Genomic DNA, 26939 nt, shown 5'->3' on the forward strand with positions numbered 1-26939 from the left:
CCAACAGAATTCACTCTTTATTATTATTGTTTCATTAAAGAAAGAACATTTCCACAGAAATCTGGGAATTTTTGTACTTTTCCTCAAATTACCCTGGAAACTGATGTCGCTGAGAGGAAGAAGCGTAGTGGAAGCGAGCAGCCACTCAACCTGCACACACAGCAGGATCAGTAATAAATAAATAAATGGAAATCTGTCCAAGCTAAAGTCGAATCACACCAAAGAATTATTGTATGTACCACAGTCTTAACACAAGAGAACGATCTTCATATAATTTAAATACAATAATGAATTAACAAAATATTAAAACTGGCAAGCTAGTCCTCAACTACTGTTACACAGATGTGTTCTTTTTATTAATAAAGGTCATTTGAAAGATCCCCAATTAACATGCAGATTTACACCAAAATGGGCCTGAGTAGCATAATCTCGTAGTTAGCTTAAGCATGGCATTAGCCCAGAAGTCAGTTCTAAATATTCCCTATAGAATGGCTTGTACTTTATTCTAACTTCACCTCATGACCAATTTAGAAAAAGTCCTCTAAGGCCTGCTTCGATGTATGCAAACTACATGGAAATCCAGTTTACTTGAGCTCGATTCAAAGTAGATGCTAATTTTCAGATCTGATATTTCTCTCTGATGAGACAAACACAACTCGTCTTCTTTAGTCGTTCATCACCTTAAATAACCCTGAAAGTTTGCATTCCTTCGTGTTTATTTATGCTCTCCAACAGAAAAAGGAAATATACAAATATAACCTAAGAAATAAAGAACAAATCAATCATGTTTGGTTTCACTTTTGCAAATGATAAAAGTAATATATGATATTGAGCCTCTTTTTTGCAGAAACAAACAGTGGTAACTATGGGGGACATTTCTGATGCTTTAAGAGGTATTTCTTTTCTGGAGGTTTCCACCAGCTCACGTTTAGGTCATCAGATGTACCGCCCAGGTTATTTTTAACCTGTGTAAGAGAAACAAAAATGTAATGGTTATATCGGAATTTAAACACTCATTAGCAAATCTAATAATCCAGTTACATGGCTGGAACTCAGCGCATTCAGGCATGTAGTTCAAACCGAGTATGAGAATGAGGAAGAAAGGGGGTTTAAGTGACACTGAGCATGGCATTGTTGGTGGTGACAGACAGTCTGGTCTTAGTATTTCAGGGGCTGCTGATCTGCTGGGATTTTCCAACAATCCATAGCTAAGCTTTACAGGGAATGCTCTGAAAACGAGAAAATATCCAGTGAGCTGAAGTTCTCTGGTTGAAAATACCTTGATGTCAGGGGTCAGAGAAGAATGAAAAGACTGCCTTGTTACATCAAGTTATGCAGAAGAGCATCTCTAATAGATTAAAGCAGCAGAAGACAACACTGGGTGCCCCATCTGTTAGCTAAGAACAAGAATCCGAGGCTACAGTTCACGCAGGCTCACCAAATTAGGCCAAAAGAAGATTAGAAAAGTGTTTGATATTTCTCAGATTCTGATGCGACATTCAGAAAGTCAGAATCTGACACTTTCTGGGAACACCCTGGGCATCTTAGTACTAGGAAGCATAATTTAAATACCACATCATCCCTAAATGTTGTTCCTGACCATGCCTATCTACTGTATCCACAGTTCACTGTATGGCCTCTATAGTGACGAGATCTCAATGTATTAGGGCACCTTTTGGATGTGGTGGAACAGGAGATTTACATTATGGATGTGCAACAAATTTGAAGCAACTGTGTGATGCTGTTACGACAATATGGAGTCAAATGTCTGAGGAATGTTTACAGCAACTTGTTGAATTGAAGCCATGAAAAATAAAAACTCCTTGAAGGCAAAAATGAGTCCAACTGAGTACTACTACACTGTATGTGATAAACTGTCCAGTGAGAATAGATGGTCGCCTTTAAATTTTGTACAAAAGAGTCTAATAAAGTTGTGTCCATTTAAAATGTATGTTGATGTTACAGTGACCTACAGAGTTGATATTCAGTCCACCTCAAAAACATCTGGCAATTGTTCTCATTACTAAAAACTTTACTTGGCATTTTATGACTCTACACAACTTACCCATTTCAAGACAGACTCCCTCACACCCGGGTCTGTCATGTCCACATCAGCACTGAGCTCCATTTGCACCAATGTCTTTTTCCGCGGAGCTGGTAAGATTATAAATTCCTCTTTAATTTTAGTTCATCATCATTTCAAATGCTAAAAGTTGTAATTATACAATTATGCAGTAATTTTTAAATGAAACTTTTTGTAATTTCTTGTTCTCTACATTTTGATAAACTACACTGTAATATAAGTGTAAAACCTCAGCAGTGCTTTCCAGTTATATCTGCCTTTAGTTTTCTTGCTCTAATCACCAGAAATCTTTTTACGTGTACAATAACAGTGAATTTTTTGGGGGGTCAATTTAAAATTAAGCTCCCAAACACCTTTTATTTTTTAATAACAGGAACTGGTCCTTCCAAATTTCTGCCACTACATTGCACTGCTGATCCCACAATGTTTACACACACTCTTTGAAAATGATTATAAATAATGATTATAAATAAACCCAATATATACGTTAATGGATAACATTTTCTTCGATTTAGGAAAACAAATTTAAAAAGTGATCAAAATTACTTATTTTGATAGTACAGGGTTAGTCATCACTGATAATGATTTTGACCTCAGGGAATTTTTAAAAGGCTATCATACAAATCACGGTTTGTGGTTTATGACAGAAGAAAGAAATGATTACCGGTGTAGCAAATAAAGGGCTGTTTTTCAGCATAGCTCCTTTGGACCATCCCAAGAGGATTGCTGCTGACCTGAAGCACACCACAATCGCTGAGTTGAGCTGACGCTATCACAGAGAGTCCCCAGGGTATGAACGAGGGTTCGCTTCCATCAGACCACCTCCAGGACATCCTTGTCAAGCCGATCCACACCTGCTGGTTTGTCACCAAGGCTTGCAGCAGGTCATTTTCCTGCTGGTTCTGCACTCGGGCCAGATCTGTGTACGTAGTCCTGCAGTAGCTCTGAGCAGAGAGCCAGTCCATGGTGTTGGTGATCAGGACAAACCTTTCAGAAACGTCAGTGGCAAGTGCTACAGAAAAAAACAGATGTTTGGGGAAAAAATGCTCAGTTAGTCAGCAGAATAATTTTAATATCTCGAATTACATAATGATTATGATCCCGGGGTGCACAATGTTAGATCAAAGGTTTCCAGAATATTATAAAACAAAGTGCAAAAATTTGCTGTACCATAATTCATAAGCATTTTTCTTGTAATTGCTTCTAATGTGCTTGTTTGGTGTCATAATTTCTGATTTGGTTCTTTATAATTTTCTCACTTTAAGTTTTAAAAGAGTGACTCTCATTTCAAAGCAGGGGGGGAACTGTGGTATGGACTGTGGCTCACACAAAAGGTAAACAGCACAGAAAAGTGTTAAAAAATCTTACCAGTGTAGCAGAAGAAGCTTAAAGTGGAGTTGCACGGTGTAGCAGACCATCCCCCTGTTGCTGACATGCTTGCACAGGACTGAACACTGGGCTCACCACTTGCCCAGTTCCAGTATGCAGGTTCTCCTTCTTTGTAGTCATCATTTTCAGACACTGACCAGCCCCAATCTCTGTACAAACCTAAGTACACAAAGGGACCACCAGACCCCACCAGACCTGCTAAATCCTCCAAGTCCTGCTCATCAGTTATGGTTGCCAAATCAGTGTACATGTCTCTACAGTACTGCTGGGCAGTGAGCCAGTCTTTAGGGTTGTTGATAAAGTGGTACAGAGGACGTTGGTAAGAGAAGGTGAAATGGCACAGACCTGTGTGTAATGCCAAAGATAAAAAAAAAACCCTTTTGTATCACAGCTTTTATGCCTTCTACATCCGTCCTTCAACACTTCAGTATTGATGTAGATCAATTAACTTTAAAGGCAAGAGAGAAAATGTACTCACCAGAGAATAGAAAGATGCAAAACATCTTCTTCTCCATGGTCTCTGCTTTCAGAGAGATTAAAGTATACTCATAAAAACACAAAAAGATGGATTACATTCAAATGTCAGGCCAAGGATACACAATAATCTAAGCCCCCAATAACTCCTACCTGTGAAGGAGACAGCTCTGATGAGAAAAGCTGGATGCAGCCTTCTCTTGAATCTGCAAATTCAAAGCAGGTGTCTGCCTGGATTTCCGGATCTTGTGTCCTTGCAGGTGGATGCAAAAATCTACTTATGTTCAAGAAAAAGAGTTTTGCATGTCTGTGACCTCCAGCAAACTCGGACACGTCTCAAACATAAACTCAACTGAGGATTATATTTAACAGTAAGAATTCATAAACGAACTAATTCCACAGTTTTCATCATCTCCACTGAGAGATTTGCTGCTTAAACTGATAAGACTCTATCTCATTAGGTGTTCTTGATAATCTTTTATATTTTCCTTAAGACTGGATTACATCCATCATGTCGAGGAAGAAAGATGACTCGAAATACTGAATGCTTTCGTAAGCAGTAACTTTGCCGTAACACTTTGCTTTGCATTTGTTCAACATGTGCCAAGCATAAAAGCTGATTAAGCTGCAGAGACAATAACTTATCATAGATTTTCCTATAAGCATTTTTTCATATCAGAAGCAGGAGGACATAACTCAGAAGTCCTCGCTCTCTCATAGAGGACGAATAATCCCTCCTGCAGCATTTATCCTTAGTCAGAAGGCCTCTGTGAATGCAAAGCACATGGAAACACACGTAGTCCTGCTGGGACTGATTCAAATATTTATTTAAAAAACAAATCACCACAAAAAACTGATCAAAACATAGTCACAGCCTTATTCTGGCAATTTCTCTCTCTTTTTTTTAAATTAACTAACAACAACCATAATAAATAAGCACCAGTAAACAAGTGAAGTAGGGTCAGACTCAAAGGCGTATGTCTCTCCATCACTGTACTGAATTAGTGAGCACCATTAAACATTATAACGTTAAGTACATTGTGTAACTAAAATACAATTTGTATACAAATTCAGGTGTGGCAGCAGTGCTCTGGATCTCTGCTGCATTATGAAAAGGGCAGGATATACAATAAGACATTTTTGTCAAGCATTTAAGTGCATTAAGTTTGTCGCTCATTTAACATTAAAGATGTTTTTGTGCTTTTTCACATTTTTTGCCTCAATTCTTTATTTTATTTTAACCCTGTAAAGCCTGAAACATGAAATAATTGCCAGCAAATTCTAATGTTTTGCAGCTGAAGTGTTCATCAAATTTAAAAATGAATAAATTAAATATCAAATTATATATAGGAGTTTTGATTTGTACTACATTTGGCATTTTTGTCTACAGTTTGTTTATCTTGAAAACTTAAATAAAGAGGGTTAGGGTTCAAAAATCATACTGATGTCTTAAAATGGGCCAAATCTAATACATTTGACTTTACAGGGTTAGTGTTGCATGTTTCTGAGTGTAAGTCAGATGAAGTTTAAATTGATTTCTATAGTCATTCATTTTATATTTAGGATGACTTATAGTTCTTACTTAACCTCCCGAGTCCCTGCATCGTCATCTCATCTGGCATTCCTGCACCTTATACTCCAATCTGCGCATTAAAATGTTGTATGTTTCTTAAAACATTATGTTCTAAACTACACTCATCAAACTAAAAAGAACCCAAACACTTTCTGTTCAAAGATGCAAAGATGAAGCTTAGTCGAGGCCAATTAATCCCAAATAGCTAGAAGAAACTAAAAATTGCATCTGAAACAGGAGATTGTGTTTTATTGTGGTTTCTTTCACGTCATGGACGATGATTGGTTAAAAAGACAATATATACAAAAAAGAAGCATTTCTTGCTGGTAGTGCAACTTTTTTGTCCAAAAAAACAACCTTTTAGAACAACAGCAAATATATTAGAGAAAGGCTCTTCATTTAAGCACCACTGTCACCATTCACATCAATACTTCAAGCCATGAAACATGTTACATAGAACCCAAATACCAAAAAAGCTTTAATATTAATATTCGAGTTTAGTAAAGATAAAACATCCCTTGCATCTTTAAAAAGCAGGTATAGGCTCTTCCAGTCTATGACTCATGATTGACAGCTGTGATAATCAATGGCCCTTTGTTTTTTCCTTCGTCGCAAACGCCCGGGCTGAAGAAGGGGTAAACTTTCTCAGAGAAAAGGCACCCAGTAAAGGTGTAGATGTGAGATCTGGCCTCCACGTCGAAGAACGACACGGTTCCCTCGTCGTAATCCGTAAAGACCCCCACAATCTCCGGTTTCTCCTTGAGAGGAAGACGGACCGAAGGGGAGTCTAAAGCTCGATACTCATCGCCGTTCCTCAAGCGCACTGTCCAGTAGCCGTTCTCTGGCTTGGAGGTGATCATGCCCTTCCTGTTGACAGACCCTTTGACCACGCCCAGATCCCAGAAGGTCTTTTGACCGACTGAAACCTGATTAAAAACCAAATATGAGAATGAGAGAGATCAAAAACGTGTTTTGCATTTTTAGGATTACTAGGATTTTATAATTAAGTAGTTCACCTGGAAGTAGAACCTCCCCGAGATGTAGCCTTGCTTGGCCAAAACACAGATGACAGGGTCGAAGCGTTGGGGGTTGTCTGGAACAACGTGAAGAAGCTCACCACGACCCGCTTGCTTCCCGTCAGCTGTTAAGACGATGTTTGGATGGGCAGTGTCCGGATCTAAAACCACGTCAACTACAAGGTAAAATGAAAATAACTTTAGCTTATACAACTTCTAATGGTTGGTATGCAAATCAGACATGATTGGCTTGCATATAATTAAGGTTTGTTCACCAAAATCATCTGAGAAATGCACCAGTCATCCTGCACCCATAATTTGAATAGAATAGAAGAATAGATACAAAAGTTAAGAAAGTTAAGAAAGCGTCTCTAAGCATATGACTAAAAGTATCTTTACAAGCATTCCTATACATAAGCACGCAAAACATGCATTTGCGTAAATATGACAGAATAAGACAGAAAGCAATGCAGTGCTATTTATTTATGCATTTAAATGTGTGCATACCTGCATATTTCTGCATCCTCTTCATCTCTGTCATAAGAAAAGTAAGATGATGAGTTCTGACATTTTTAAGAAGAGCTCCATCTCAAAAATAAAAGGCTGTTTTTCCTGCTAAGCTTGTGTCACCTTTTTTCTTCAAGTTTTCCATTTCATTCATGAGGGTCCGTTCAACTTTAGACAACGCTCTCCGCACAGTCCCCACACAGAGCTCAGGTGGTATGTTGATCTCCATCCACTCTTTTGTGGGTGGAGGTGATGTAATAGAGGGCAAATGCTTTATAAGAGAGAAATAGAGCATAGAAAGTTTAATGCTGGCATTTAAAATGTGGTATTTTTAGATAACAAAATGACAAAAACTAAATGAATGCCCTTAACACACATTCAATATTTCCTACATATAAAGATGAGATTTTTTTAAAAATGTAATTAAGTGATGCCAAAGCCAAAAAAGTTTCAACCGTCATCAGTCTAACTCAAAGTCCTAGTTTAATGTTAACCTGCAGGAGGTGCAGGTGATCCTCAGTGTTCTTCAGCTCCTCCATCTCCGTGTTTCTCCTCTGCAGCTCAGTGATCTCCTGCTGCAGCTCACTGATGAGCTCCTCCGCCCTCCTCTCCACTGCCTTCTGCTCCTCCTTTATCTCTGCATTCACTTCGGTCTGTCTCTCCTTGATGGTATGAATCAGAGACGTAAAGAGACGATCGCTCTCCTTCACCTCCATCTCTCCACTTACCTGAATGAAAAAGAAAAGATTAAGTTATGTGTTACGTTTGCTGCTGTGTGATCATCTTGGTCTTTTCGATGGTCTGTTTCTGAAATCCTTCCCTGCTTTTCCTGGACAGCTCCACCATGACATTGAAACCACTGACTGTCTTGTTGTATTACAACGACCTTTGGGTCCTTGAATTTTCATATGCATGTTCCTTTAATACAAGCAGCCCCTCTAAAAACTGCTTTCTGTGACAGCTCTGGTCTGTCCTGCTGCACTATGTAGCCCATCACACTCCAAAGACTACACAGGAATGTCTCAAGAAACCACATGGACTTAAGTCAGTAAATCAATCCGATTACGTGACTGTGCCAGAGATAGTATAAAAGATGTGGGGAAAAAACTAGTCAATCATAAGTCTTCAGATATCCTAGATAATTTGTTGTCCTTACCCTTCTGAATAAGCATAATTTTGTTCATGTGTTCTTCAATAGGACCTGAACCTAGAGACTAAGCCCATAGTCTCATCCAGAACGTGCCTACTGAGGTCACAGAGAAAGGGGGGTAAGCTGAAGGCTATATTTGCATAGACCTAAATGCAATCTGATGTCATGGGCCATTTAGCCAAGGTTGTCTCTATTATGATTAATTATGTATCCTGGCGTTACGTCTTCAAATAAAGGACCAACACAGAAACGGGCAGAACAGTTCCAGAGGGTTTCATACTGTGACTATTGTCTACATTATACATGCTTCTCTAAACCCTAACGCTTAGTTACGCTGCAATATGTGTAGGCTGCTGCAGACTTTCCATGATGCACTGAGTGTTTCTACTTCACTCACCTTTTTCACTCCCTAAGTGTTTATACACCACTCTGTATTTAATCAACAATTTCCCCTGGGGATCAATAAATTGTTCTGATTCTGATTAAGCAGTATTATTCCAAGGCATTGCATACATTTTCACTGCTATAGATGTGTAGATGTTACTGAGCTTTATCTATACAACAATTAGTTAAGCTGAAGGAATATTTTACGGACATTAAGACCTGGCTGACCTCCAATTTGTTGCTTCCAAATTGAGATAAAACTGAGGTTATTGAACTCGGACCTAAAAATCTTGTGTTTTCATGTTGTCTAACCAGATTCTTAATCTGGATGGCACAACCTTGGAGTTGTTTTTGAGCATATGTCCTTCAATGCACATATTAAACACATATGTAAGACTGCTTTGTAGCATTTCCACAATATCTCTAAAATGACAAACATCTTGTCTCAGAGCGATGCTGAAAAACTAGTTCATGCTTTTCTTAAATCATACCCTAAACCAGGGGTGCTGAACTCCAGGCCTCGAGGGCCGGTGTCCTGCAGGTTTTAGATCTCACCCTGGGTCAACACACCTGAATCAAATGACTAGTTCATTACCAGGCCTCTGGAGAGCTTCAAGACATGTTTAGGAGGAATTTAGCCATTTAAATCAGCTGTGTTGGATAAAGGACACATCTAAAACCTGCAGGACACCGGCCCTTGAGGCTTGGATTTGGAAACCGCTGACCTAAATCCTCTCTTAGTTACGCTGCAATATGTGCAGGCTGCTGCACACTTTCCATGATGCAAGAAGTGTTTCTTCTTCACTCACCGTTTTCACTCCCTATGTGTTTATACGCCACTCTGCATTTAGTCATGTGTAATTATTCTCTGGTTTTCTTCCACAGAGTGCCTTTTGTCCTCTCTCCCTTCTCCCACGTGCCCCGTTTCCTCTATATATGTTATTCTCTCATTTGAGTTTTGCATTTGTGCAACATGATGCATTTGCTTGTCTGTGTTCTTCTCCGTGTTGTTCTCTGTGGTTTTGCATCTTCATTTTTGCACACTTTAAATCCACCACCTTGCAACGGCAAGGGCTGCCCCTGGTGGCTGTTCAAAATGAAGCAGGTTCCTCACTCGCTCCACATTTAAGAATGTGAATCTGTCCTATATACGGTCTATGGATTATACATCTTCTTGGTCTAATTTCATGAAACTAACTGAACTATTTATACGCCTAGCCTCCTAAAGAACTGGTGTTTGTGTAAAAGTCTCTCTAAGCTTTTACCAAACTCATGTCAGACTTTCTAAACACATTTTTTGACTTTAACCAAAACAAGAAATCAGTAAGAGAGAATCCAACAAACCACATGACAGAAATATTTGCGTCGTGGCTCACCGTGCTGAGCTTCAAACAGTTTTTGATCTCCTCCCCTTTCTTCAGTCGCTCCTGGATCATCTCCTGAAAGTCAGCCTCACTCTTCTTAATAAGGACCTAATCAGGCACAAAATAAATGAAAAGGCATTGCTGATTGGCATGACTACAGGAAGTTGAATCATTACTCTTTTCCTCGATTCGTGTTTAAGTGTGTGTAAGAGGAACCATAGATTTATAAGTATACATAAAAAAATTGTTCTGACAGTTTAGAAAGTTCACCACACACCTTCCTCTCCGTGCTCTCATCCTGTACAGAAACAACCTTATGATCTCTGTGCTCAGTCTCAGTGCAGAACTGGCACACACACTTCTGCTCATCCCTGCAGAACATCTCCAGCAGCCGCTCGTGCTTCTTACACATCCTGTCCTGCAGGTTCTTCACCGGCTCCATGAGCTTGTGCAGCTTCAGGGTGACCACCCTCTTGTGAGGCTCCAGGTGGGATTCACAGTACGATGTCAGGCACACCAGGCAGGATTTCAGTGCTTTCACCTGCAGGGACGTGGCGGCACAGACATCACACACCACCTCACCAGGCTGGGCTGAAGACAGCGGCGCGGCCGATGAGCAGACTATCATCTGTTTGAATGTGTCTGCGAGCTCTTTGAAAGCTATATTTATGCTTATTTCAGGCCTTGAAGGGAACGACCTGTCACACGCGGGGCACTGGCAGACGTCAGTGCCTTCCCACTTGCTCTGAATGCAGGCTTGGCAGAAGTTGTGTCCGCAGGGAGTCGTCACTGGGTCTGTGAACACCTGCTCACAGACGGGACAGTAGAACTGTTTTTCTGGTAGCATGTTGGAGGCCATGACCTGCAGAACTGTAAATGAGGAAGTCAAATGATAAGCTGCAGGCAGAGGGAGTAAATGCAAATGTCTGAATGTCGTGATGAGAGGAGAGCTCGATAAAACGTATTGTTCATATCCGAAAACACTACCAGAAAAAAATTATTTTAGCAACCTTGAGGCAACAAAAGGACTTTATTAACAAACGTTTAGGACTCTTGTGACTTCTGCTTGTGTGCGTGTGTGCGTGTGTAATTGTGTAATTGTGTAAATATGTTCAAGCATGCACTTCTTGAAATTCAGGCTGCATACACCCTGCACTCTTCAGTGTGCTTAATGAATGAGTCATTGTTTCCCAAACTAACACACCCATTCTTTCCACATGTTATTACTGTGATATAATAATAGTCTACTCTTCCACCAATCAAAATATCTTACTTAGAGACCAGAGGTATAATTATAGTGACTTGCTACAAAAAGCACTTCTGAACTCATAAGTGTGAGACTAGTTTCACAAAGCATGAAAGCAGCAATTTAACCCAAGAAACATTAAAGACTTTTGCAATTTGTTTAGATTTTATTTGGGGCAATTGTGGCTCAAGAGTTGGGAGTTCGTCTTGTAATCGGAAGGTTGCCGGTTCGAGCCCCGGCTTGGACAGTCTCGGTCGTTGTGTCCTTGGGCAAGACACTTCACCTGTTGCCTACTGGTGGTGGTCAGAGGCCCCGGTGGCGCCAGTGTCCGGCAGCCTCACCTCTGTCAGTGCGCCCCTGGGTGGCTGTGGCTACAATGTAGCTTGCCATCATCAGTGTGTGAATGTGTGCACTTTGGGGTCCTTAGGGACTAGTAAAGCGCTATACAAATACAGGCCATTTATTTTAAAGGCAAGACTGTAAAAATATTATGCAAAGTCATTTAAGGTGAATCCAGATATTTGGAAATTCTGCAATGAAATAGGTACATTTGATATTAATGGTTAAAATTAATACGTTTTTAATTAATTATTTATTTAAGATAAAATGTATCAACTGAAATATGGTATTAAGTTACACAAGTTAACTGCTGTCATTTATGAGCAGTAACTCCGACAAGTCAGCTCTGACAAGTGTTCAGGGTTTTTTTGGTTTGTTTGTTTTGGGTTTTTAGTCCACGTTGTTTCAGTTTCTTCATGAACGTTGCCAACTTGTCACCATCTCATTGGTTGGTCCCGCCTTGAAGCTTTACTCTTAGTGCTTTTTTGCCTCTATCATCATCTTGGTGTTTCCATAGTGAATGTGAGAAGTGTGATGACAGTCTGAGAAACCAAGGGTGACTTTTCTAGTAGAAATTGGCTTTGATTTTTAGATCAGAAAGATCATGTCCATCATTTATATACAGTTTATGTTTCTGTCTTAACCTTCTGAGGTGTGAGTCCCTATTTGAGGCGACTTTTGTTGTGATTTGGCGCTATATAAATAAAATGGAATTGAATTGAATTATTTCTAACCCTTGTTGACCCTAATTTCACCCTTTGTTCCCTCTCTTGGTTCACATTTGTTGCCTAATGGACAAAACTGAAGAGAACAATTTAATAAAAAGTCCATTTTCTGATTGTCCCAGTTCAGAGTTGGGGTTAGACGTTAATAGCAGGTGGTGAGGGGCAAGGGCTGTGTGTTTTTTTGGGCTTCCCCAATCTGATCTGATATTGATTTGGCAAAGAGGGGAATAAAAGCAATGCACAGGCCATCATATGTCACTACTGGGCCTTGGGTTATAGGTATTGTTGCACTCAAGTTCTTCTAGTGTGTTAAACAATTAGGGTTGGGGTCCTGACGTAGGCTAGTAGACGGGTTTAAGGGTTGGGAGTATCATAATGACTTAGATCAGCGGTCCCCAACCTTTTTTGCGCCACGGACCGGTTTATGCCCGACAATATTTTCACGGACCGGCCTTTAAGGTGTCGCGGATAAATACAACAATATAAAACTAGTACTGGTACTGAAAAAAAGAAGATTTATTCGTAACACACGTGAAAAGACCCAGGAAAACCGAGTTAATGATAAAAATGATAACAAAATAACGCTGAAAACCGATAAAAACCCTGAAAACCATACATTTCACACCTGAGCCTCAAATCTCTCGGGGCCGGTACCAAACGACTCACGGACCGGTACCGGTCCGAGGCCCGGGGGTTGGGGACCGCTGACTTAGATGTTAAAGGGTTAAATGCTCACAAACATAGTGGTGTTGGAAGAACTCCTACCACAGAAGAATATGAGGAAAGCAGCTCCTGAAGAAAACCCAACCCGGCAGTTATTACCAAATAACTACGATTAGTAAAAACTGAACTTTACGCCCTTTGTTACAGAATCAGTTTAGCCAAATTTGTGGTTAACAAATGAAAGTTTATTGCCCTTAGCTTTGCATAATTACTGCTTCTCTCCAGAAGTATCAGAATCAGCCAGCCAGCTCACTAATGTAAACTTTTCATATTATTTGTTTAATCTACTCCATAAACCAAGGTGTAAAAACAGCAGTGGTGGTTTCTTATCCAAGTAACGTGAAGCCACAGCGAGACACAGCCAACTTTTTACACCTTTTTAAAATCTTTATAGTGAGCTAAGTTTGACAACTGTTACGCAGTCACTACACAAACGGATTTATATGAATCTCCCCAGCCAAGAACAGGCATTTTACTCCAAACTCCCTCAAGAACACATTGCAGCGCACACACAGTGAAGGCTTTTAGGCCATATACAGCTCTAACTGAGTCAATCATTACAAACTTCAGTCATCATAAAGATTTATTCCATACTTGGAACAAGCTGATCGGGCAGTGAGTGGATTTTAACTACGCTGAAAGCTACAAAACTAAAGAGGAAGCAGCTCATGTAAAGGCACCAATTAAATGCATTCAGTTAACAAGTGCACAAACAGGTGGCTGTTTCTTTTTTAGAGGATAGTCTTAAGCACACAAGTGAAGCTTGTTACATTTCAAATGCAAACAACTAGCAACATTTTACATGTGTTATGACTGTACTCTTTGAATACTCAGGATTTAGCTTTGTGCAGCAGGCCGGCTATCTAAACAACTGTCCAATAAGGGGTGCACATGCTGTTCCTCTTTTGAATTAATGATGCTGCTTGACCTGATCTGTTTCACAGTTTAAGAATTAAATAAAAAACTTTCTGCTCATACTTACAGCTTTTCTTCTGTAATGGAAGTTATCCAACCACTCCTGTGTTCTTACTGACAGCAGATCAGGTGACTCCTGCTGCATAAATTGGCATGAATAGATAACAGGACTAGCTGTTAAACAGGAAAATGTAACGTCACAACTGTTATTCATCCCTCCCACTCCTGAGCCCTGCTCCGGTTTCTCTTTACTTCCTAATCTTAAAACGGCAGCATTCTCAGCACAGCCCAGCATTAGTTACATACCACATGAATGTGCACGTTTAGCACATACTTTGTGTGCACAGGAGTGTGTAATAATAGGTTTCATACTAGCAAGGAGTGTGTTTACCTCATGGGTGTGGTGTTTAAGTCCAATGGTTCAATGTTTTCTCCTCACGAAGGCCTTAGACAGCAGAATACTCTGAGGAATGCTGCAGAGCTTTGCACTGGTTAAAAGGACATGTTCAGCTTTCATAATCAAACTTGAATAAAAGCCACGAGGAAGAACAGATGGGTACAGGCAAGGCTGGCTGATATCATCTCTGAATGGAGTTACAGTAGCTGTTTCACACCCACTGGGGCTCTTAGATAAAAACTGGAGCCAAACTGGTTGGTTTGAGCTCATTTTCAGATTAGTGATCATGTGACTGGCGTGTGATGGAGTCTTTTCAAAACAATGGAGGTGTTGAGCTCCGACTTTAGAACAAATTTACTGAGTGGTACAGTTTCATAAAGTTTCTTCTTCTTCTCCATTTCAATTTTAACTCTATATGTATCCTACATATTGCGCTTTACTATTTTAAATTGTTTCATGCAGATGATAAGAAGTGATGAGTACATATCCCATATGAAATATTTTAAAAGTACAGGGTACAGCTGCAAAGTATTGACAGCATTGTTAACTAGTAGAAGGATTTTAAAGGTATAATGTACTGTGAAGTGATTTTAATCCTTGGCTAATACGGTCAAATTTCTGCATAACTCTAAGGTGTCTGGCTGCTGAATTTCCAATAAGCTGAAGGAAAAGTGATAAGTACAGCTGTGTGTCATCTGCATTAGAACGCTACAATATGTTTTGATTCGTTATGACAGTGCCAAGTGGGACCATGTAAAAGTTAAAGAGTAATGGACCAAGGACTGACCCTTGAGGAACTCCTGATTGATTTTTTATTTTTGCAGATCTAAAACTGCTAATTGCAACATAAAAACCTTTGCTCTTTAGATACGATGAGAGCTAGTCAAGAACCTGACCTGTTAAACCAACTGAGTCATGAAGCTTTTGAATTAAAATGTCACGATGCACGGTGTCAAAAGCAGCAATGAGATCACCTAAGAATGAGACTTTCTGTCACCGTTGATCTTTAGGTCACTGACCTGTTTCTGCGCTATGATTCAATCTGAACCCTAACTGGCACTTATAAAGTCAATAAGTTGAAAATTGCTTATTTAGTTGTTTGTAAACATTTGTCAAATATTCCACTGTATTTAATGAGAGTTTCCACACAGGGATAGGTTTATAATCGCTAATTATAAATAAATCTAGGCTGAGATTGCAGCACATTTGAGAGAAACAGGGAATGCAGTCTGGTTCTGCAGGAAGTTTCTTCCTGTTACACGTTTTTTCTTCCCACTGCTGCCAAGTGCTCAAAGGCGGGGTTGTCTGATTGTCTGGTTTTTCTCTGTACTATTGTAGGGCCTTTACCTTACAGTACAATGTACAATATAATAATAAGCACCTTGAGGTGACTGTTGTTGTGATTTGGAGCGATATAAACAAAACTTAATGCAAAAACTTAATCCGCGGGTCGCGGAGGGTGGGAGTGCCTACTGGGGTCAGCGGGGGAGCTGGCCCCAGGGAGGGGTTACCTGCCCCTCCCTTCCTTCCCTCCCCATCTCCAGCTGCCTCCCTCTTCCCGCTCCTCCACAACCACCCACACATGCAGGGCCTTGGAGTGGGGGTATGTCACCAGGGTGCAGAGGAGGCTACCCCCCCCCCCCCCCCCCCCCCCCCCCCCGTCCCCTTCTGGCTGCCTCTGCCTCAATTTTATCCCACAACTTAGACATTCACATTATTCACACTCTCATTACACATACATATAGGATCTTGGGGGTGGGCACAATCACGGAGTCCAAATTACCATCAGGGTGTACACCTCACACCTGACGTCGTTGCCCACCTCTCAATTTTAAATACACTTAGTCATTGAGGGCTAGCAGGAGGGACCATGCGCTTACCTGCTGCTCCTTGGCAGGTAGCTCCATGCCCTCCTGGGTTTTAATTGCACCTTAGAACACATATGCATCAACACTACAATGAGCGGGTGGAGGGAGGTTTGGAGTCTTCTCCCACCCCCATTCTCTGCGGCCTGCTGGAGCGGGAGGGCTAGTAGGAGGAGTTGGCCATCCGACTGCGGTCTGGGGTGTGGGGCCTCCCTGCTGCTGCGGAGTCGGGGTGGTCTGCCTCTCCCCACCGCAGGGAAAAGGGTAACACCACCTGGGTCTGGGTGCAATTCCCCCCTCCAGGGGCAAGGGTACCTAGACCCGGTTTGTAGAGTACGCTTGGGGAGTGTGATCGTGTGTACAGCGTCTCTTTATGTCTGCCTCCACGTTGGTTGAGTGTGGAGTGAGTGCATATGAGAGCATGAGGGTGGGAATGGATGTTTGTGTCTGTGTGTGCCTGTATGTCTGTGTCTATATGTCAGGTTGGGTATCAGATGCCACCTCTCTGGGGACACCTCAGGCCCTCCAAGGTTTGGAGGCCTATCTCCACCCACCACCACTTCCCCTGCCGGTGGCGGACTCCCTCAGGTGTCGGTGTGTTGGTGGTTCTTTGTGTCTGGGGGTGGGCGTCCGGGTACACACCGGCTCACTCCTTGGCGGCCGCTTGTCGGGGCCTGGGGCCTGGGGCTCGCTCGGGCCCCTTTGGAGGTGGGGTGCCCCCGGCCTCTCGGCCTGGGGCTCGGTCACTCAGGCACAGCTGGGGGCCGGCGGAGCTCACGGGCGCGTCACTGCAACTCCCCCTGACTTCTGCTCCGCGGCTGCTGGGCGAGCCCTCATCTGGGACTCTCCTCAGCTCTTACTGGAACAGTGGCGTGGCTGCCCCTCTGTTGGTCTTCCATGGTCTCTTGTGTTCTGGGGGCCTCTGGATGTCTGGAGTTTTGATCTCCTCCATACCCGCCTCACACCCTGGAGGACGGGGCTGTGGCCCCCCCACACTCCCTAGCAGATCATTACATGGAGAAACCTTTGGAATGCAAGCATGCTGATCCACACAGGTATGCACACATGGGTATTCACAGACGCGGACTAAAGCTTTCTTGGCTGCTGCCTCAAAGCACACTGTGCGCTGTCTATCTTGCGTGCTGCACAATATCGTTTATTATTTAGTAAATATTGATATCTATGACTAGCTAGTTTATTGTGATGGTGCTTTGTTTTCTCTATTATTATGTTGCTCTTTGTTGTTTGCTGTCGCCTCTGTTTGTTTTTTTTGTTTGTTTGTTTTTTTTCTCCATACAGGTGACCCAGGAGTTCTTTTTTTTTTTTTTCTCTCTCTCTCTTCCCCCCCCCCCCCCCCCTTCTCACCGTCTCTTCTCCCCTTTGGTTTTCTTTCTTTCTCTCCCCCTCTTTCTCTCATTCATTCCCCCTGTCCTATTTATTAAAAAAAAAAAAAAAAAAAAAAAAAAATGACAAAGGATGAACTGAAGCTCTGCCATCACGTAATGTCGCATACTGCTGTTTCTGATGTCATTTAAAAAATAAAATAAAATAAAAAAAATAATGCAATTGAACTGAGTAGATTTGAAAAGTTTGGTGGGGATCAGCATTAACTGTGCATCCGAAATCAGAAAAAAGTTGTGTCCACACTAGACTCAAATTACACCCATGTATATACGGTTTCACATTCAATAAGAAAAAAGACATAATTGATGCCTTCTGTCTCAATGTGACTATTTACCTGCATGCAAAGCACACGCAGAACCTTGTGCTGCTGTCATTTACGTGCCTGCAGGCGTGCTCACATCAACAACTGCTGACAGAAAACATTTCCTGACTACATATCATGAGTTGTGTAGCCTACAGCAGTCATACCACATCCATATTAAAACCATTAAAAATGCTCTTTTTCCAGATGTCATCCGCATTACCATAAATGTATAAGAGTTGGACTAGATGTTTGGTCCTCCTGGTGTCTGTCCTGTAATGGAATATGTTTGAAGTTGATAAAAAAATTTTAATATCATAATTTGCAAAGCCTTGAGGGAGTCACGGCTCCTTTTTATCTCGCTCTCTCTTTTGCTAGGCAAAGCATTTCAGTGGAAGGTTTATCACTTCATATGACATGTGAAAATTAAGTGGGAGAGAAGTAACACCACTTGATGCTCAAGACCTTAAAGATACAAAAATAAGAATAAAATATTGAATATAAAGCTCGTTACACTTTAAGTAAGAAAGCACACTTATAAATGTCAAATACAGATAGATTTCCTCTCAAAGGTCACATTTATTGTGCTTTCCTCCTTTCATTCAAAAGGTCACAGAAAATATTTATTATTACAGAGAATTATTATGATTGAGAATGCAACAACAAACAAAACAAGTAAATAACCAGAGGTTCAAACACAACACATGTAATGCTATCATATAAAACAGGGCTCCTGCACACCTACTGGTCTAACAGAGCTAAGGCTGCTGACTGCATCTTGTGGGGTCGACATCTCTGCTTTGTAGCTTTAAACACACACAGTGTCAGCTTGCTGCGATAATAAATGTGTGGAAGACTTTTTTCAGGTGTTGGCTTCAAATTTGGGATTCAAATCCGAAACTGACAAATTTTTAATCTACTGGCTCAGCAGTCCAGTTTGCAGTTACAATAGCAAAACTGCTTTGGTACACAAAACAAATCCATTGCTCATTATTGCTGAACAACAACTAATGAGTCCATTTCAATACGAACATTTTAAGCAAAACCATAGCTATGAAAACATTGCTCAATTATAGCTTTTTAAAGGTTTAGCAAAGCGTCCATGCAGGGAGTGAAATACTGTGCCTGTTCTCCATCAAGTTTTTTGAATATTGTCTAATTTATTTATTTATTTTAATATGCATTTATACAAAAGGAAAGAGTACCCAGATGTCAGCAAACTGTTTGCATCAGGCATAAAACTTTGCATGTGTTTGCATGGCTGAACGCAGCTCTGCACCACAATCTATGACCTCATACCTCTGCTTTGATCGCTTTTTGTCTATCAAGATTCTTCATAAATGGTTCAAATGACTCAGTCAGATCTGCAGTTTGAAGAAAGAAAATAAACAAATGAACACGCTATCACTCCAGCTTCAGCTCCGAGTTCAACACAAGGTGATTTAAAAGCTTGGCATCGCTGCCCTTTTTAAAGCGCTGCATACATCACTGAGCATAGGCTGTACCTAGTGATGGTGAGATGAAGCCTTGTGGTGAACTGAAGCTTTCCATCCAACTGGTCGACTCATGGTTTGAAGCACTGTGATGATTCATTTGCTCTACTGCGCCATCAAGTGGACGATTCAAGTGAAACAGGCTCTGTGATTATAATGATGTGATGTGTAAACCTCTAAACTGAACAAATAAATTGTTTTCATGGTTATTTATCATGAATATTGTCTCAGTATGTCTGATACGAAAGAGAAAGTGGAAACTATCAGGACAGAGTTTTGGTATGATTGTGTAACTGTGTAATCATGACACAAACTAGTGTGTGACGCTTCACTCTTTAATAAACTAAAAGACAGAAATCAGATTATAGGAATCTGTGGTGTTGTTCATTTATATTATGGTACTTATCATTCGTGATATTTATTACTGTGCGCATACTTTATTAGGAGAGATGAGATGAAAATGTTGCCAGACAGGAGAAAATCTTCTCTTCCTTGCTCGTTCCATCAAGTAGAATTGCTCAAGTATCTATGTAGCACGTACGTAATCCAATTCCACAACACAAAGTGATGGGGAATCAGCTGTGTTTTGCTGCCCATTTTATGTCTAATCTGGCGCAAACCAGCGAGCCAGTTCCTAAATCAGTCACATGGTACGGACTGCCCACGAGGCCTCGAACATCACTGTATATGTAATCAAAGCAAGCCTCACAAAAACTCCCCCGAGATTACTCGACTCACGCTTCAAAGCTTCGACACACAGGACACATCACCATCGGTCACTTACTATAGACATCTCTGCATTGAATCATACTTGTTATTAATCTCTGACTATCTTCCACAGCATGTTTCTTCCTGTTAAAAGGCTGCAGTTCATAAACAAAAGTATCACCTGCCATGCCTGAACATAGGTGCTGGTATGGCACAGTGAATGAATCTTGACTCTTTGAATTTTGATATTTTTTACCCCTCAAATGAAGGTGAGCTAAATATTAATATAATATTTTCAAGGTCTAGTTGAATCATGGGCTCATTAGCTTGTTCAATTTACAATTCTAAAGCCCGGTTTGTGGTTCAGTATGAGAACAGACACTTCAAGCATAAAATGCAGAGCTGTTCCTTTCAGAGTTAATTCGCCGACATCCTATTTTCTGAAGTGCATTTCACAACTACGCTAACGTCATGTACATTTTCCTCCACAAATTTTCAGTCAGACTATATCCATGTCTAAATGTGTTAATTAGCCATATTATTATGACGATATTACATATGAAACAGTGCAGTCTGGTTCCACTAATAGTAGCAAAAACTGAAATCATTTTCCCCCTCTGGGTCTCATGAGCTTTTTGGGCAGACAAGATTTACTGTTTACATTGGATATTCTTTCTGTTTGGTCTTTGTAGCAACAAGCAGCAGTTTGGAGCTGAAAACATTACCACTTCATATGTACATTATATATGCAGGCTTTATGATTTCTTGGGAACTGCAATAATTATGTTGCCTTATGATAACAAAAAAAAAGTCTTACAATGTTGAACTAGTCAGTTTTGTTCTTAATTGGTAGTAGTTTCATTGACATGTAACAGTTGCTTCCTCTTGGAACTGCTGCACTCGTGGATGCATTAAAGACAATTAAAGAGAGCTCTGTGTGGGTCTGTCTACACTTACATAAGAAAATGTAGCTTTTTTGTGTGTTTCATCCACATGTAAACAGCTTTTTAGATAACTGAAAACGGCACTTTGGAAAACTGCTTACAGGGTGAAGGTTTTAGAAAGTTACTTTATGTGTTCACATGTGGACAAGGAAAACGGCTTCCAGACATCAAAGGTGTGGGTCTCTATTTCCTTCTTCGATGTCACAATGTGCACAGTGTTGGTGATAGTTCCTCCTAGGCTTCTGATTGGCCCGCCTTTTAATACAGACAAGATTATATCACCACCTGCAGCGCTGTCATGCTCTTGACAGTACTTGACATCATTTTTGCACTTTTGGCCCTTTTGAGCAAATACAGTACCAAAACTCCCTACTCAGTTGCATTATGTCTCTCAGCAGTAGTAGAAACTAAAGCAGAGCCCAACTTAAACTATAGTGTCCATATACACCATCTGTGAAACACAAACACTTAAACCCCAAGTGAGTGTTCCTTCTCTTCAGCTGCAACTTTGGTTGGCAGATTCAATTCAGTTTAATTTTAGTTATCTAGCTCCAAATCACAACACTCGCCTCGAGGTGTTATATATAACTACAATGAGCTAACCCTGAACAAGAACTTTGCAACAGTGGGAAGGAAAAACTCCCTTTTCCTTTTAACAGGTAGAAACCTGTCAGAATCAGGCTCAGGGAGGGGAAGACATCTGCACTGACCGCTTTGTTGAGCAAGACAGGACAAATTACATACACAGTGAAGGAGGGCCAGAGATTAATAATGATGATTAAATGCAAAGTGGCATGTAAGCACAGAGAGAGTGAAAAAAGTGTAGTGAAGAAGAAACCATCAGTACATCATGGGAAGCCCCAAACACTCTAGGTCTATTGAAGTGTAACTAAAAAGGAAAGTTTTACGCATAGATTTCCACCTAAATGCTACTTTGTCATAAGACCCCTATAATGAGCAAAAAGGTCACAGGTTGCAAAAATATATAGAGTCTGGTACATAAATAAAAAGTCCCATATAATTATACACGTGTATTTTGATTTATTTTATTGAGTCTAAAATACTGAGTCTATATAAGCCAAGTCTATAATGTGCCAAATTTATATTGCAGGAAGCAGAACATATAGCTTTGTTCAGACGTGGTTTGGTTTGGTAAAAAAACTGGACCAAAGACCATATGTTCTATGTGGCAAATTAATAGAAAAATTACATTCATTTACAAAGAGTAACAATTAACAATTCACAAAATGATCTTAGTAAGCAAGTAGGTTCATTGTACCCTTGTTGTCAAACACTTAATGTGTTACTTGCTTCGTTGCAGGTCTCTCATGCCCTTTGGATTATCCTGTAATTGACAGAAAGGAGAATGAGTGATCTAATCATTAAAAAATATCCCTGATAATTGTGTTTCTTAAGGAGTGTAATAGATCAGAGATGACCATGATAATGGGGGCTTACAGGGAATATCTCTTCCGTCTGCTTAAAGCGTGAAGAAGCCTTCTCTAGAAAGAATGCCCAAAATATAAATGCGAATTAGTAGTCAGATATATTTAATGCATTTTGTTATATCGTATAAATCTTTATTTATATATAGAATTTGTGGCTGATGCATGCACACACACACACACACACACACACACACACACACACACACACACACACACACTTAATAACAATTTAAAATTCAAAGGAATATTAAGTTGCCTTACTGCGCAGTATCTTTCTTGCCAATACAGCCAAGCCCACTAGAAGCAGGAGAGACGAACACCCCACTATAGACTCCAACATGTAACTAGGAAGCAGGCACAAAGCAGACTGAGCAGACAATCCACCTTCGACATCCATTAAAGTGAAAATAAAGAAGTGCTGACTTTTACCGGTAACGGTTCCAGGGCTGACTTGGAGTAGGTGGGGATGTCACGGGCTCTGTTTTTGAAGGTAAAGATATTGTAACAACTCTGTAAATATGCTGTGATAGGTAAAGAGTGTTTCCAGCATCCTAACATCAATATTATTCATAGGTGACTTTTAATAATCGATACCCTGAACAAGTAGAGACTTGAGAGCCTCTGCCATCTGTCACAAACACATATTGATCTTTAAAGCTGCTTCTTCCCATTTCAGCAGCTACAAGGTAACATGGAGAAAATGCCAAGCAATCACAAAAAAACTACAATGCATGATTTAAAATGCTAATAGGTTATGCAAATGATAAGCTGCAATCATTTATTTGTCTTGGAAATGTTGCTATTACTCTAACCTAAGAACACAGAGATGGTAAATATGCCTGTATTAGCATGTAAGGACTGTGAAACATGGGAAGGGTCTTAGTTTGTTTTCTTTCACTTAAAATAATGTTGTCTATAACACAAAATGGCATTATGTTTGTTAAAATCATTTGCAACCGATGATACACAATAATGACACAATCTCAGACTATGTCTGTTTAGCATTTTAGCAATTTTTGGTTCGTTCTACAGTTACAGGTCAATTTCATGTCAACGAGCTTTATCAGCCAAACATTCATTTCAGGCAATGATAAATATCATAGTTGTTTTTAATTAATTTTTTTAAAAATCAACAGTTTCCATCATTTATTTTTTCCTGGCCATTTAGCTAAATGTAGAGTTTTGCTATTCAAATTAACACTAGGCTGCATTTAGAGGTGACATGTTAGCGAGGGCCTAAAACTAAAGAATTGTCAATTGTGTTACCTGTCACCCAGTTTTCCTTGATAACACATTCTATCATGATTTAGACTTAGTCTAATTAATGCACCACATGCTGATTTTGAGAGAAGCACTTAATATTTATAGAAACAGAGAGAGAAAATAGCAATGTTTTTATCTGAATACAGGTTTCTCTTTTCCTCTTAATGCATGCCGTCAGCTGTGTTGCTCTTTTTATTTCTTTTACACCCAACTGTGTTACATGTGATTTTTGCATCATAAATCTTTTAAATGTTGGCTGAATAGCAATAAAAATATACAGGGTGCATTTCTAGAGAGGGAAGTCTAGAGTTATTCAACATAAGGATGTTGAATAACTCTAGACTCCCTGTGATGAAAAAAAAAAGCATCCTTGATGATATCAGCACACAGAAAATCCATAATGAAGTTTAATTATCACAGTTTCGAGTCAGTTAGACAGCAAAGCTCAAAAGTGTAATTTGTTATGTTTTTTATGTCTAAAATATGAAAGGCTCTTTATCAACTTACTAGTAGAGCCGTGTGGTCTGACCTGAACCTGTACGGCTACTTGCTGCTGCCCTGCAGAACATAAATACCAGTCAGCATCTCTCATCTGCAGCTTCTTTAAGGTTACAGTGAAAGCCTCAGTTCTGTCATCGCTGATGGTCACTGAAGTATCTTCGTAACTCCTTTCAGAACCTGTCGACAGACAGGAGCTCGGGTCTCCGCTCCGACACCACTTCTTCTCACTTAGTCTGTTGACAGGCAGTCACAGGAGAGTCAGTGAATGCTCACTGTCCACCAGCGTTTGATACCAATGAAAGTTTTTGGACAAATTCCCACATTTACTGAAGTGTGGTCAGTGCTTCTTTAAGGACAGTTCTAAGGGTTTTAAAGGATAAAATGTGGATAAAATCCTCCAAAGGAAAACCAAATACCTGAATCTCTGAGTGTAAAGGCATTGAACCGTGAGACTACTTCCTTCTTCCCCACTCACCATGCTGTTCACAACTGACACACCTGCAGAGATCATGAAAATGCAACAAACTTCTTTAAAACTGTGGGCTAATAAATGTTTATCATCTCAAAATTTCTCCATTACTCACCATGAAACACTTTCACTTCAGTGTAAGCCACGTCATCAGCGCTTGATGCTAATTCCACACCACACGAGTACCACCCAGAGTCCGTCTCTTTCAGGTCGTTTATGGTCACTGTGAACATCAACCGGGCCGGGTCGTCAAAAATGCTCACTTTGTCTTCACTTGGATTGGCCGAGGAGGTCTCGTCAGTTCGGGCCAGGATCTCGCAGAAAATTCTCGTCCCCCCATGACACCAGTATTTGACATGGTCAGCATAGTGAGAACCATATCGACATTGGACAGTGAGGGATCCACCCTCCGGGCCAATAAACTCCTTTTGAGTGGTCACCCAGCAGAGAACAGCTGACAAAAAGTGGAAATCATTAAATGTTAAACACCAATTTGAAATGAAACGTTTAGTCATGACACAACTTTAACAGAGCAGTTGCTCACATCGGACACCTGTTATCTATAAATAAAAGGTGTGGCCTTTGGCAACACTTGCACCATATTAATCCGCTTCAGTTTCCTTTGTTACAAAGCACAGTTTCCTGCTTTAGTCTAAGGAGCTTGGAAAGAAAAGCGTCTGGACTTATTTAAGTTGCCTGAAGATGTTTCACCTCTCATCCGAGAAGCTTTTTCAGTTCTAAGGGTCAAATAGTGGAGAGTCCCAGATTTAAACCCAGTGGGAGTAACCCCCCAAAGAGGGACAAAGGACCCCCTGATGATCCTCTACCTAATCTGAAAACAGCTTGAAAATCTTTTTTGTCTGACTTCTCTAATCAAATGCACACAGTCACATTGAATACCTGGGATCCATGGTATCAGGCTGAGCGTGAGTATAAAGAGTCGCTGCATGTTCCCTCTTCAAGTTTGACGCTTAACAAGAAAGTGTTCTGTGTTGTGCAAACACAGACTCCAGATTCCACCATATATAAAATTTCCCTTTGTCATGTGACCACTGGGCAGATTCAGATGCTTCAGACGTTAACTACATAAATGCCAGATTGTAATGACACTGTAAGGAACACTTCTTTAGATTTGAATTAGAATTTGATGAATGTTGTGTTGATGTTCTGCTGATTATTTTAACAGCTTTTCTCTGATTTTTATGAAATCTTTGACTTTGTTTGTTTATAATGTTTATAATGTCTCTTTATGATATGTCTAATGATAAGCAGCAATGCTTTTATAAAGATGTAACTCTGGTGTCTCCAAAAGTTGATTCTGTTCATCTGGACGTAGCGTTTTGTGGGAGAAACGTTTCGTCACTCCTCCAAGTGACTTCTTCAGTCTCAGCTGACTGCAGGTTTCCTCAATCTTATAAACAGTACATTTGCAATATGCATCTGGTACACTAGCTGCACAGTGGCTCAGAGGAAAGCACTCCAAGGGGTCATTAACACTGGCTGCCCTCTCCCCACACTGGAAGATCTAAACAATACCCGCTGTCTTAAAAAAGCTCAAACCATTATAAAAGATACCTCACATCCTGGGGACTCCCTGTTTGAACTGTGCCGTTGTTACTTCTGCAGTTGTTGCTTGACAGTTGTTGCTTCTGCTACAAGACCTTTTATGGTCATCTATTTCCTGGAAACATTTGTGATGATCTCAGAAGGGACATTTTTAGCCAGTTTGACCTTGCCAGCAAAATAACCCCTAAAATTCCCCGCTCTTTTCAGATCCCCTTACACAGAGCAATCGGTGTAAGGACTAATAGACTCAAACACAGTTTTTATCCAACTGCAATAACACGTCTGAATACTGCAAAAAAAGATGTCCATTACGCCACTCTTGTGGGAATGTATGTGAATGTTTGCTAATACTATTCCTATTATCACTTTTATTGTTATTTATCAATTTTATTGAATGTTATTGTTTTATTGATAATTTGATATTGTTAGGGATGATGCACTGATCGGGGACCATTTTTAATTTCACTGTACCTGTGACAATGACAATAAAGACATTCTGATTCTGAATTGTACTAGACTCTTACGGGGTCAGCGGATGCTGAGACCCAATTCTTTTGCTCTCAGGCTGGATAAAGAAGACGCAAACTCAGTGTATTCAAAATGTATGCTTTATTCAAACAAAACCTTCCAGAAGGGAGATATGTACAGCCTCCTGCAGATCTGAGGGGCGCTCCCTCAGTCTGTTACATTTA

General features: G+C 40.4%; 3 protein-coding genes across 3 annotated transcripts; all 3 read right to left on the reverse strand.

The window, feature by feature from the left end:
- Positions 1–385: 385 nt before the first annotated feature.
- On the reverse strand, positions 386–3722 carry LOC113013884 (C-type mannose receptor 2-like). The gene is made up of 4 exons (XM_026155105.1): positions 3452–3722; positions 2748–3095; positions 2066–2154; positions 386–965 (listed from the first exon to the last, which is right to left on the reverse strand). The coding sequence occupies exons 1-4, from the start codon at positions 3720–3722 to the stop codon at positions 864–866; spliced, it is 810 nt and encodes a 269-aa protein (XP_026010890.1). The 3' UTR covers positions 386–863.
- A 1447-nt stretch (positions 3723–5169) lies between these two features.
- Positions 5170–14018, reverse strand: LOC113012898 (E3 ubiquitin-protein ligase TRIM39-like). Its single transcript, XM_026153330.1, has 8 exons — positions 13956–14018; positions 10218–10810; positions 9953–10048; positions 7537–7770; positions 7166–7313; positions 7043–7069; positions 6536–6711; positions 5170–6445 (listed from the first exon to the last, which is right to left on the reverse strand). Exons 2-8 carry the CDS (start codon positions 10797–10799, stop codon positions 6074–6076), a joined length of 1635 nt encoding a protein of 544 aa, XP_026009115.1. The 5' UTR covers positions 10800–10810; positions 13956–14018; the 3' UTR covers positions 5170–6073.
- An 8012-nt stretch (positions 14019–22030) lies between these two features.
- On the reverse strand, positions 22031–25688 carry LOC113012904 (polymeric immunoglobulin receptor-like). Its single transcript, XM_026153342.1, has 8 exons — positions 25582–25688; positions 24797–25135; positions 24629–24710; positions 24219–24445; positions 22878–22926; positions 22710–22792; positions 22459–22502; positions 22031–22345 (listed from the first exon to the last, which is right to left on the reverse strand). Exons 1-8 carry the CDS (start codon positions 25628–25630, stop codon positions 22304–22306), a joined length of 915 nt encoding a protein of 304 aa, XP_026009127.1. The 5' UTR covers positions 25631–25688; the 3' UTR covers positions 22031–22303.
- Between the last annotated feature and the right edge of the window lie 1251 nt (positions 25689–26939).

The sequence above is a fragment of the Astatotilapia calliptera genome, chromosome 3 (genome assembly GCF_900246225.1).
Source record: "Astatotilapia calliptera chromosome 3, fAstCal1.2, whole genome shotgun sequence".
Lineage (NCBI taxonomy): Eukaryota > Metazoa > Chordata > Actinopteri > Cichliformes > Cichlidae > Astatotilapia > Astatotilapia calliptera.